Source organism: Microtus pennsylvanicus, chromosome 3 (assembly GCF_037038515.1).
Source record: "Microtus pennsylvanicus isolate mMicPen1 chromosome 3, mMicPen1.hap1, whole genome shotgun sequence".
NCBI lineage: Eukaryota > Metazoa > Chordata > Mammalia > Rodentia > Cricetidae > Microtus > Microtus pennsylvanicus.
Window position 1 is genome coordinate 141,478,413 of NC_134581.1, and position 13,811 is coordinate 141,492,223.

The 13,811-nt window shown below is 41.6% G+C and overlaps 1 protein-coding gene across 2 annotated transcripts in view; it reads right to left on the reverse strand.

Annotated features, from left to right (window-relative positions):
• The window catches only part of Melk (maternal embryonic leucine zipper kinase), a 70,076-nt gene that overhangs the window by 38,961 nt on the left and 17,304 nt on the right, over nucleotides 1-13,811 (reverse strand). For both annotated transcript variants that reach the window (XM_075967318.1, XM_075967319.1), the window contains exon 8: nucleotides 11,693-11,791. In XM_075967318.1, the coding sequence (XP_075823433.1) occupies nucleotides 11,693-11,791 (99 nt within the window). The remainder of the gene's footprint in view (nucleotides 1-11,692; nucleotides 11,792-13,811) is intronic.

Sequence of the window (13,811 nt, forward strand, 5' to 3'; positions counted from 1 at the left end):
GAACAGAGCAACAGGAGATGAAAGCCAAGTGGGAGGAGGAGAAAGGTCTACGGGCAAAGAATAATCCTGGGGATTCCAGCAGTCTTGAAATGGTTCATTTTGCACATGGTACTAAGAAAGGCAGGCAGTCTCTTCAATACACAATGACAGCACTATAGCCAACTCTATAAAAATTATAAATTATATCTCATAAAGAGACGGCTTGCTCATTTCCTTTAAAGTTGAAAGTAACAACTGATAAGCAATTTTACCTTCAGGCTATCCAACTCTAACTTCTAAATTACATAGACTAGTGTATGTGTACTAGAACTGAGGTATGGCCATGCTTATCTTCAAACACAGTGATAGCAAATGAACAGATGACTTTACTAAGATTGATACATAATCCCTAAGTAATCATCCTGAAAATGACAGCTCAGCATTTTGGTTAATGTCATCAACAAATGCAAAAGATAAACAAAGCCCGCCTCCTAAGTAAGTTACACAGTGTGTCAAATACTGCTGGGCTTTTCAGTCAAGACCTGCAGGCTGTAAGAGTCCCAAGTGAGAATTTTTAGAACATTCTAGGCATATACATACTGTATGCAAGTGATACAACACCTTAATTAGATTCAACCAGCAGACTGTATTACACTGCGACTCAGAGCAATAGTTCTGAGCCAAGATTACAATAAATTTCAAAATCTATAATGTGTGAAATTAAATTCCACAATAATGCATAAAAAATCCTAATTTGAATCAATTTTCAACTTGCAAATACATGAAAAACTAAAAAATGAAATTCAGAGTAGAAGAAAGAATGCACAGTATTAGTAAATAATATTAATTAGGAAGGCCAAATTCTACCAAACAAGAATTAGGTATTTTCTACCTCATTCATGCCGCTGCAAAGGCACTCAGTTTGCCAAAAATAAAACCTTGGATTTTACCATTAGGGAAGAACACTTTCATATTATTTTAAGGTAAGTTCCAACTCCCAAAAGATTTATTCAAGATATACTAGTGTACTCAAATAAATAAATAAATATACTGATTAAACAATATTAATATTTAATAGTGTTAATGCCACGTCTGCCATGTGAATGTGAATTTGCAAAACAGCAAAGGAAAGCAAGCAGCATAGTAGTCTAAGATCCAGAAGGGCAAAAATACAGCAAATATCAGTCAAGTCAGTAAATTAAGAATATCATGGACCTAATGTAACTTGGTTTCCACAGACTATGAACCATCACTTATTTTTATAAAATCTTGGTAGTTTGAATAGAATTCAGCCTACAACAGGATAGGCAAACCCTCAAGTGAGCCTGTACTGCTCAGTGTACTTTTCCTTGCTGTCTTGCTTTTGTATTAACTACAAATAAGTGTGCACACAGCCATTAGTCTCTGTCTCACCACACAGCCGGGCCCCAGGACTGTTGACTCAGATGGCCCACTGAACCGCTTTTCCTGCAATGGATTTTGGGGTTCCTGGAGGAAAACTGAGTAATCTCAACACAGTTAAGAGTCTGTTCCCTCAAGCCACCGACCAGGTACATCTGGAAACCACTGGATAGCATGTGCTTTGTTTTCTCATCTCTCCGATAACCAACACCAAAAGCATCAAGATGCAGACCTTGGACCTGTTGCCAGCGCTGCTAGGTTTGCACCATGTGTGCTTAACTGCGCCACTGCAGTGCAAATGGTGCCAGATGGACATTTTGGTCCTTCTTTTGACATCTTGGGCTTCACAAGAGGTCTGAGAAGGAGATAAATGGCACCTCCAAAAACAATGTCAAGAGATTCCATTTTTTTTGTGGAGTGGGGAGAAACAGGATCTCATGCAGCCCAGAATGGCCTTAAATTCACTATGTAGCCAAGAATGACCTTGAATTCCTGATATGCCTCTATCTATCACACACTGGGATCACAGGCATATGCCACCACTCCAAATTAATAAAATGCTAAGGATAGAACCCAGGACCTCATGAATGGTAGGCAAGCACTCTACCTAGTGAACTACATCTCCAGTCCTTTTTTGTTTTACTGTTTTGTTTTGTTTTTTTAAGAGAGGGTCTCATGTAGTCCTGGGTGACTCGAACTCACTACAGTAACTGAGGATGGCCTTGAACTCCTGACCCTCGAGTGACCTCCTCCTCCTAAGGGCTAGAATTGCATGTGCCACCACATGTCCTGCCCATTCAGGTTTTAAACAATTTAGAAATATTAATGGCACAATGTCAACTGTCAGTGGCAGTAATTATTACATGACAGAAGCAGTAGCATTCAAAACTTCAACATAACAGTAAGAAAACATAAAACAAGAGTCAAGGAATTCAGAGCTACAGAGAGTTGGAATGGACCTGGGAAATTACTGACTACTGGAACGCTGTAACAATACTAATGAACAGGGGCTGGAGAGATGGCTCAGTGGTTAAGAGCATTGCCTGCTCTTCCAAAGGTCCTGAGTTCAATTCCCAGCAACCACATGGTGGCTCACAACCATCTGTAATGAGGTCTGGCGCCCTCTTCTGGCCTGCAGGCATACATGCAGACAGAATACTGTATACATAATAAATAAATAAATATTAAAAAAAAAAAACAATACTAATGAACAAAATCAGAACTAGTCAGGATGCAATGCCATCCCGTCAGTGAAAAAGCTGACGCATAACAACACCTAATGGGAACAAGGAAAGTGAACTTGTAAACATGGTAAACCTGATATGAAGGGATGTCTGGGCACATTCTGGTCAATAGGTGCAAACGTAAGCTTGATGTGGAAGTCATGTCTCTTCTTGGTGCCAGTGATTTTTGTAGACTAACAACTACAGAGCCGAGAAATCGTGACTCGTAGTTATGAGGAAGGGCTCTGGGCTCAGGCAGCCATAAGACCCTGAGGAAGTTATTGAAGTCCCTACCTTTGCTTCCTCCACTACAGAAGGAAACATAACAGAAACTGTCTTCTTTTACAAAACCTGGCCAATCAGCACAGCTCCCAGATGCCAAGTGTTATTCTTGTGACAAAGGAGAAAGACACACATGCAGCAAGCATTTTCTTTCTTTTTAGGCAACCATGTGCCAGCTAAACAAGACATACAGCCTACATGACAGAAGGCGCCAAGCCCTTGGAGGAGCAGTGACAGTGGGAAAACACAACTTCACTAAGTAACAAGCGGAACCCTCAGAAAAACATACGTACACCTGGAAAGGGGAAACAGAAAAGATCACTTGACAAAACTGGGAACATGGGGGTTGGGGGGAGTAGGGAGGGCCGAAGGGGAAGATGAGGGTAGAAGGGGAGTGGGGAGGAGAACTTAGGGAACGGGATAGTCAAGATGGGGGAAGGACAGAGATGAGAGCAAGGAAAGAGATATTTTGATTGATGGGGCTAGCAAGAAACCTGGCACTAGAGAAATTCCCAGAAATCCACAAGGATGACCCCAGCTAAGACCTTAAGCAATAGAGGAAAGGGGGCCTGAACTGGCCTTGCACTGTAGTCGACTGATGAATATCTTAAATATCACCATAGAACCTTCATCCAGCAACTGATGGAAATAGAGGCAGAGACCCACAACAGAACACTCGACTGAGCTCCCAAAGTCCAGTTGAAGAGTGGGAGGAGTGAGAATATGAGCAAAGAGATCAAGACCAAAATGGGTACACCCACTGAAACAGTTTACCTGAGCTAACGGGAGCTCACCAACTCCAGCTGTGGTGTGGGAGGTCCATCTGTCTATGTGTTGCCTTTATTGGTTAATGAATAAAGAACTGCTTTGAGCATATGGCAGGGAAGAACAGAACTAGGCAAGAAAAGCTAGGCTGTATGCTGGGAGAAAGGAGGCAGAGTCAGAGAGATGTCATGTAGCCCCACCGAAGACAGACGCCAGAACTTTACTCAGTAAGCCACAGCCACGTGGTGATATACAGATTAATAGAAATGGGTTAATTTAATATAAGAGTTAGCCAATAAGAAGCTAGAGCTAATGGGCTAAGCAGTAATTTAAATAATACAGTTTCTGTGTGATTATTTCAGGACTAAGCAGCCGGGAAGCAACAAGCGGCCCCTCCTCCAACACAGCTGGACAGGGAAGGAACCAGCATAGGTCCAAACTAGTCCTTCTGTGTAGGGATAAGTCCCGCCCCTTAGGGGGCGTGTTCGCCTCGGGCTAATGTCTGCCTATAAATTTGGCGAGCGTGCTCCGAGCTGTCTCTTCTACTTTCCTGGTCTCCGCGGGAAAGGTGGTTCTGTAAGTCTATCTCTACATTAAAACTATATATATTTTTACAAACTGTCTGCATTCGTTTACGCCGCTACATTTTGGCGTCCAACGTCGGGCTATTTTGCCCCCGACTCAAGCGGGTAGCCCGCTAGCTAACACAGCAACCTCCTGGGTGCTGTTTTTCAGTTCGTGACTCCGGCCCCAGTGCCGAGTCCGAGACATACTCGGCCACACAGGTCCATTCTGCCTGCCTTGGCTAAGTTTTACAGCGGAACCCCACTGCCTGAATTAGCAGAAGCTCAAGTACCTGCGGTTTTGCAACAAAAGCTGCCACAGCGGCAGATTTGGTCTGACACAAAGTGACTTGGCAGGGCAGTAGTGGCGCATGCTTTTGATACCAGCACTTGGGAGGCAAGGGCAGGCGGATCTCTGTGAGTTTGAGGCCTGCCAGGCAGTGGTAGCACACGCCTTTAATCCCAGCACTTGGGAAGCAGAGGCAGACGGATCTCTGTGAGTTTGAGGCCTGCCAGGCCGTGGTAGTGCACGCCTTTAATCCCAGCACTTGGGAGGCAGAGACAGGCGGATCTCTGTGAGTTTGAGGCCAGCCTGGTCTACAAGAGCTAGTTCTAGGACAGGCTCCAAAAACACAGAGACCAACAACTGGCAGGAACCGATCATTGCAGGTAAAAAATTTTTTTCTTTTATAAATAAAATGTCTGAACACATTACTGTTCAAGAATTTAACAGTTTTTTTAATTGTACCATGTGGGAGATTTTACAAGAGGTGTCTATCACGCCACCTCTATGGATCCTTCTGGGATTCATAGTTTTCATTGGCACCAAATGGTTTGATAATAGAAATATGATAAAGTCTTTACGAGACGAATCCAGGATTCTTAAGGCAGAGATAGAATGCTTAAAAACGATTGAGAATGATAACAATCTTCTCAAGAATCAGTTTGAAGTTCTCCAGACTGATAACAATCTTCTCAAGAATCAGTTTGAAGTTCTCCAGACTGATAACAATCTTCTCAAGAATCAGTTTGAAGTTCTCCAGACTGATAACAATCTTCTCAAGAATCAGTTTGGAGTTCTCCAGACTGATAACAATCTTCTCGAGGATCGGTTTGAAGTTCTCCAGGCTGATAACAATCTTCTCAAGAATCAGTTTGAGGTTCTCCAGGCTGATGTTAAGGAGAAATTCATTACTATGGAAGAGGGAACAGCTGATCTGGATCGTAAGGTTCAGTCCCTCTCTGTAGGAACTGAAACATTAGTGGCTGATATTAAGGAGAAATTCATTACTATGGAAGAGGGAACAGCTGATTTGGACAATAAGATTCAGTCCCTTTCTGTAGGAAATGAAACATTAACTGAGAGAATCAAAACTGCTGAATGTGACAATCGGATTTTGTCTAAAGCTTATGACAGATTGACGGAAAGATTGTCAATACAAGAAGGCATGGTTTATGCCATAAAAATTATGTCCAAAAATGATATGTTATCTCTAACGGACAAACTTCATACTTTAGAATCCTCAATGAAGGCTTTGGAACATAATTCTGGACAGGAGATTCAGACATTGCAGAAGGCAATAGTGAATAGAATTGAAAAGATTGAGGAATTTCTAAATTCTGATGAAGAAGAGCAAAGGGTAGAAGGGCAAATTTTAACTACATCTGTGGGTAAATCTCTCCGGGACAATTTCCACAAAGCTCTACCGACAGCTCTACCTGCCTTTCCAGTAATAACAACAGAGAAGGTGGTTGGTTCCAGAAACCCTAGGGTCATCAAGGAGGATACATGGGAGCCTGTCCGTATGAATGACCTCAAGGAAATTAAACAGGCTGTCATGACTTTTGGGATGCAAGCCTCTTTTGTTAAAGAGATGCTAAGATCTTGTGCCACGACAAACAGAGCAACCCCCTTGGACTGGCTCCAGCTGAGCTCTGCAGTACTTGAGAGTGGACCACAGTTGAAATGGCAATGCTTATTCAGGCAAGAGGCTAAACTCTTAGAACAGCAGGAAAAAGCAAAGGGAATTGACATTTCCCTAGATAAAATTCTAGGTGAAGGGCTCTTTTCCGACCCTCAGGAACAAGCTAATTTGGATGAAAACACACTCTCCATGTGTACTACAGCAGCCTTAAGGGCTTGGGACAGGGTACAAGACCCAGGACAGAGAATAGAATCATTTGTCAGAGTTAAACAGGGTCAGAGAGAACCCTTTAGTGACTTTTTACAAAGATTAACTAAGGCTGTACAAATAGGGATATCTGACCCAGAAGCAAGACGTATAATGATTGAGTCTTTGGCTTATGAAAATGCAAATGTGGAATGCAAAAGGATTTTGGGGCCTTTAAAGCTCAGATCAGCGCCTTTGGAAGAATGGGTCTTGCATACACTCAATGTTGATACATTTGATTATGGCACTGAAGCATGGGTAGAAGAAGCAATTTCCAATGGTAAAAGGAGACACCAGAATACCAAATGTTTTAATTGTGGCAAAATGGGTCATATGAAAAGGAATTGTAGACAACGGATTTTCAGAAATAATAATAATAATAATGCATCTTTCAGAAATAATAATAATAATAATACATCTTCTAGAAATAACAGAAATAGGAGGACTCAGCCTTCAGGTTTATGTAGAAGATGTGGAAAAGGCAGACATTGGACGAATGAATGCAGGTCTACAAGAGATAGACAAGGCAACCTGATACAGTCGGGAAACGTGAGAGGGGGGGCCTCACAGGCCCCCATGTCAAACATGGTTCAGTCATATCCAGTTTCTGCAGAGAACGTGCCTCATCAGGACAATTAGGAAGCCCCATGCCTACTGTTACAAGCAATAATGATCAGAAAGATAAGTTACGTGTGTTTTGGCAAACTTCTATAAATGATCAAAGACCTAAACTGAGAGTGTGTGTAAATGGCATTCTTATTACTGGCCTGCTAGACACAGGTGCTGATGTAAGTATCATTACCCCAGAATCTTGGCATCCGTATTGGCCTCTTCAGAATGTAAATGTTCAGCTCCTGGGAATTGGAACCCTATCTCGAGTAAGGCAGAGCACGAGATGGGTTGAATGTATAGGGCCAGAGGGACAAATAGGAAAATTAAAGCCATATGTAGCCAATATCGCAATGAATTTATGGGGTCGTGACCTATTACAACAATGGAATACCGAAATTAACATTCCTGCTACTTCTAGAGCCTATAGTTCTGAGAATAATATTAAAAGATATTACAAACGGAGAAAACCGGCCATTCGGGCTGTACAAGAACAAGCAATTGATGTCCCCTCAGAGATACCAACAGCCTTGCCTCTAAAATGGTTGACTGACCTCCACAAAATACTCAGAGACTATTTGCAATTTTAAAAGATATTGATCTTGAAATTTAACCATCATTTTACTTTCACAGGATCCCCCAGAAAGAACGTCGCCCCCATGACAGCTGGAAGTAATTCTAGAGGACGACGTCCCCTCTCCCAGTAAAACTTACCCCTGGGTTTAGGGACATCATTTAGGGGTTGGGAGGTTGGGGGAGGAATTTTATAAGCTCAGGGATCATTTTGAAAAAAAAAAGAGGGAATGATGGGATTATAGATTTATAATTGTGAGTTACTGCTTTTAGACAAATATATTGGTATCAATTCTTGTATATTGAAACAAAGTTAAATTATATTGACTATTGTATGCATGCATGTTTCTATGTCTGTTTAAAACATTTTTATGTATTGACATATATTGTATTGATATATATATTGTATACATTTACCATATTGCGATGTACATTTCTACCTCTGATTAAGATACTTATATAATGTTTGTGCATTGATATATATTTACCACATTGCAATGTACATTTGTACAGTGTTTATATTTGGAGGTCATTATCCTCATTTGTTACACAGTTGTTTATTGTCTTAGTCTTTAAGTTAGATAGATATTGAGAATTATATAGATAAATAGTCATCTAAGTTTGTCATTTATAATCAGACTAATCAGGTTCTTTAGATATATAGAGATTATACTCAGTATAGATAGATAATCTTCAACCTCTTCAAAGAGCTGTAGAAAATGGCCTTTAATCTAACTCAGAGTTTCGTGATAGTGAGACACAATTGCTCCTGGCAACACCACTCCATTCCCGAGAGAATGTTGAGCACCAAAGACACTCCACCTGGAGCCTTTCTATTTGGCAGAACTGGCCTTTGGGCAAAGAAATGCCTATACCTCAACCACTGACACAGATACAGAGCATGCATCAATGGATAAAACAGGACTGTCATATCCTGCCAAGACAGGGTAAGATAGTTTTGAAAAGTTCCTTGCCTTTAATAATGGTATGTCAGTTATGTTAGGCCTTAGCCAAAATTGGTTGACTCAACATTGCAAACGAGACTTTGGGTGATTGCCCAGGTAGTCAGTTGTCTCTGTCAATTGTTGCACATTTTGGATATATCTCGTTTGTTGAGTAGTGTTTATTCCCTTCTCAGATCTTTGACTGAGTTGAAGATTATATAATTGTAGTTACTCTTTACATTATTTGGACTCCTGGAGATAGAATGTTTAGCAAAGCTTTTGTTCTCAATATTGTTTGTTATATTTATTATTTGTTGTTATTGTATGTAGTTGTATTTGGTTTAGTTCTGTCTTATTTAGACAAAAAGGGGAGATGTAGGGATAAGTCCCGCCCCTTAGGGGGCGTGTTCGCCTCGGGCTAATGTCTGCCTATAAATTTGGCGAGCGTGCTCCGAGCTGTCTCTTCTACTTTCCTGGTCTCCGCGGGAACGGTGGTTCTGTAAGTCTATTTCTACATTAAAACTATATATATTTTTACAAACTGTCTGCATTCGTTTACGCCGCTACACTTCTGAATGTGGGTGACAGTTCTATAGCTGGGGCAGACTGCGGGGCCACTGGCAGTGGCACCAGGATTTATCTCTCCTGCTTGTACTGGCTTTTTTGGAGTCCATTCTCTTTGGATGTATACCTTGCTCAGCCTAGACGTAGTAGGGAGGGCCCTGGAACTTTCCCAAAGCACTGTGCCTTACCCTCTCTGAGGAGTGGTTGGGGGTAGGGTGGGAGGATAGCTGGAGGGAAGGGGAGGAGGGGAGGAAGTAGGGATTGGTATGTAAAATGAAAAATGATAAATGATTGTTTTATTTTTTAGAAGATAGATGATAGATAGATAGATAGATAGATAGATAGATAGATAGATAGATAGATGATAGATATTTTAAAAAATATATAAAACAAAACTTCAACAAAAAGTCTAAAGTGCATGCTGGAGGCACAAAGATTTCAGTGCAGCTCCAAAACAGAGAGCCCTTTTTCTGTACACCTACAGAGACTCACAGCTGGCTGGTACAGTTACCTCCCACTCTCTACAACAGCTCACTAGAAACGTACCAGCCTATCCATAAACTACCAATCCTCGCAAAACAAGTTCAACAGCACATTAAAAGGATTATATACACCAGGACCATACAGTCTCTATTTACAAGGTCTGAGGACTGTTCAACAGACCAAATCAAATTAACAAACTTTACAAATGAGAAGAAAATACATTATCATCTAAATTGATACAGAAAAGCATATGGCAAAATAACAGCACTCCATAAAAGCACCTGACAAAAAAGGGATAGACAAGAACTACCTCAACATAATGAAAACCTAGGATTACCATCATATGCCATAGGAAAACCCCGAAAGCTTTCCCTCTAAGACTAAGAGCCATCTCCGCACTCAGAACAGAGTATAGCAGAAGGACTGTGGAGATTAAAGCCAATGTGGGCTACAGAGTGAAGTCCAGGACAACCTGGGATACAGTATGAGACGTCACCTCAAAATTACAAACCTCAGCTGGATATGGTGGTGTCTGCCTTTAACCCAGTACACCGGAGGGATGAGGCAGGCAGACAGAGCTCTGGTCTACATAGCAAACTAGCCAAGGCTTCATAGTGAATGAAACCCTTTCCCAAAAACAAACATAAAGCACACACACAAAAACAAACAAACAAACAAACCTGGGGCCAGTGAGATGGCTGAGCAAGTAGGGAAAGGTGCTTGCCAAGTCTGACAACTCAAGTTCAGACACCTTAGAAATATAATAATTCCACAAATTGTTTTCTGACCTCCACACTTACACAGTGGCATTGCCCCCAAACAAGTATATAACTGAAATTTAAAAATAAAACTTTGAGATCAGCCTAGGCTATATAAAACCATGTATGTATATATATTTAGGGGGGGGGCTGGGGAGATAGTTCAGCAATGGCTCCTTTTCCAGAGGACCTGGGTTCAATTCCCAGCACCCACATGGGAGCTCACAGTCTGTAACTCCAGTTCCAGGTGATCTGACACCCTCACACAGATGAAACATAATAAAAAAAAAATTTTAAATGTATTAAAAAAAACAAAAACAAGAGTTGCTGAGTTTCACCACTTCTATCACTTCTATTAACACAGTACAGGAAGTATTAGCCAGAGCAAGGAGGGAACCAAGAAGTAAAACCTTTACATGATTCAAACTGAAGATATACATAAAGCAAAGACCACCCCCCTCCTAATTTTCTTCCACAAACTGCAGCAGCCATCAGCTTCTAGTATTTCCTGCCAAAGACGCTGGGCTTTATTGTGTTTTTCAGAATGACGATATGCTGTACAAGGCTCTGTGCCTTGCTTTTTCAATTAGCACTGTGTCTTTTTAAATTTTTATTTTATTTATGATTAGTGAAGTGGTGTTTAAGTATGAGTCAGAAGACAACTTTGACAACTTTCAGGGGTCAGTTCTCTGCTTCCCTCGGAGGCTCCAGGAAGCACTTCTTCCTGCCCAACCATGCTGCTAGTCCACTTAACAACATAGCTTAAATATTATTTTATTATTAATATTTGACAAGGTCCTTCATTCTCCCCTCCACTCACCCCCAGACAGGGTTTCTCTGTATAACCATAGCTGTCCTGGAACTAACTCTGTAGACCAGGATGGCCTCGAACTCAGAGTTCTGCCTGCCTCTGCCTCCTGAGTGCTGGGATTAAAGACGTGCGCCACTACCATCCAGCTCTTTTTTAAATCTATAGGTGGTCTACTATTAAAATCTACTGTAATTTCACAAGAATGTTTTCCGAAAGAAAGAGGAGGGGGGGGGAGGAAGGGAGGGAGGGGGAGGGGGGAGGAAGGGAGGGAGGGGGAGGGGGGAGGAAGGGAGGGAGGGAGGGAGGGAGGGAGGGAGGGAGGGAGGGAAGGAAGGAAGGAAGGAAGGAAGGAAGGAAGGAAGGAAGGAAGGAAGGAAGGAAGGAAGGAAGGAAAAAGGAAAAAGCATCCTCCAACTCCATTCCTTTTAACCATGGCCAAATAACACCTACAGTCTTAACTTCTAACAGCCTGGACTATATCTGTCTTTTGGTACTTTAATCCACGGAAAATACAATAAACAGCGCAGACAGCTTTTATTCTGAAATTCTGTACCCACACTACTCACCACAATCTTCTTGTACAAAGCCATGACATTATCATCATCAAACGGTAGAAATCCACACATAAGCACATACAAGAGGATGCCCATGCTCCAAACATCTGCCTAAGAGGGAAAAAAATAGCATTAAAATACATTTCAAAAAGAAAGAACACAAAATGAATCACAGAATCTTCACAAAGCTGGAAGAGAACTAAGAACCGGCCAATTCAACTTGCTCATTCTACAGAGAGTGAACACGAAGCCCAGAAAGTCCAAAGTCACTGACTCAGAGGAAGACCTCCTGGCTTTGAATTCAGTATAGTCTTCTAGCCACATGCTAGTACTGAATAAAAAATAACTCCTAACTGGGTGGAAACTGAGCCATGATAAGGAAATGAAGCCAGGTCTCTAATTCTCAAAGACAGTTTTAAGGCCACCAGGGGCTTAAGGTTACATATGAAGATTATGTAAACATATAGAGAGATGTCTGAAAACTTCCTGGCCATCTGCAAATGTAATTAAGCTGTGTTGTAAAATCCTTTGTACATAGAGAGATCTTAATAAAACTCAGTGGTTGACTTTTCCAACATGTAGGGTGGCACCACAGCACTACAAATCCTCAACTCCAGAAGGACGCTTACAGCGCTCTGAGACATCCTTGAGTCTCATGAGTCCTGAGCAGTAACTATTTATTCAAGCAGTACTTAGCTTTGACCAATAATAATGCCACATTATTAGTCACGGCTCCTAATCTTGGTTGTCAACTTGACTACATCTGGAAACACTAAAACCAAGGTGCAGTTGTGTGATCAGATACTGGAGGTAGGGAGACCCAGCCTAAGTCTGGAGCACACCTGCTAGTCGCAGCCTACACAGAAAGGCGTGGGAGAAGGAAGCTTGTGCTTTTTGCTGCTCAGTCTCACTCTCACTGACAAAGGTGTCTATCCTGTTGCTGTGACTGTTATTCTATCCAGTATTGTCAGGATTCCAACACAGCTCTTCCCAGACTCCAGCACCCGCCAGACTGAGACTGCAAAGACACCCTGCACCATGGACAGGACAACTACTAGATTCTTGGCCTTTCTGTTGTGAGACAGCCATTATTGGATTACAAGAATTATAATCTATAACTCAATCTAGTAAGTCCATATTGTTTTTTCCATTCTGTCAGTTCTATTCCTTTAGAGAATTCTACCACTGTTCACTTGCTGGGGAAGCAGTCCAGTGATAGTGCCTAAATGTGAGTCACAGCTTTCACCCTCATCCGATCCTTAGAAACCTGCAAGAAATAAGGACTGTAAAACAGACCGACCTAGGCAACATCATGTGTCTAGGTAGCACACATGCACTAGATAACCGGTAACCTAGACCTGTCCGCTGAATCACAGCAGACAGGACTCCGTGACAATGCTGATGTGAACAGTCTTCCTCTCAAGTCAACTAGTGATCTGTGTTGCAAGCTATGGAGATCAGAAGTTAGCATGTATGCCTAAGAGGTGTCAGACATTTCATTTATTAAGTTGAGGCAATACAGAAAGTGAACACAGCCTTTTCAAATACCAGAGCGATCAAAACAGATTATGTCTGAAACTAAAAGATGAAAAAAAATACAGGAGTGTTTCCATAAAAATCTACCATAGTGTACTGGAAAGAAACTAGACTTTCCAGTTAACTCAATCGGGCATCTCCTGTCTCAAATTAGAAAAGAGAACACACTAATTAACTAAAATCGTAAGCAAAGGCAAATGTAAATAAGCCTATCCATTGACAAGTAAAATAAAAATAACTGGGTGAAGAAAAACCTCTGAAACATTTCCCACGAGTCATTTGTGAAAAGCCTTAGAAACCCTACCATGGAACATGTCCTAGGCAGGACAAACATCAGAAGTGCCTCAATTGTTTACTTTAAAATGAAGCACTATGCCAGGTGGTGGTGGCGCACACCTTTAATCCCTGCACTCTAGAGGCAAAGGCAGACTGTGAGTTCAGGACCAGCCTGGTCTACAAGAGCTAGTTCCCAGTACCACATAAACTGAATCCGGTGGCACCTGTCAGTCATCCCAACACTTGGGAATAAAGACAAGATCAGAAGTTCAAGGTCATCCTTGGCTACGTAGCGAGATCATAGCCCGAGCTATATGAT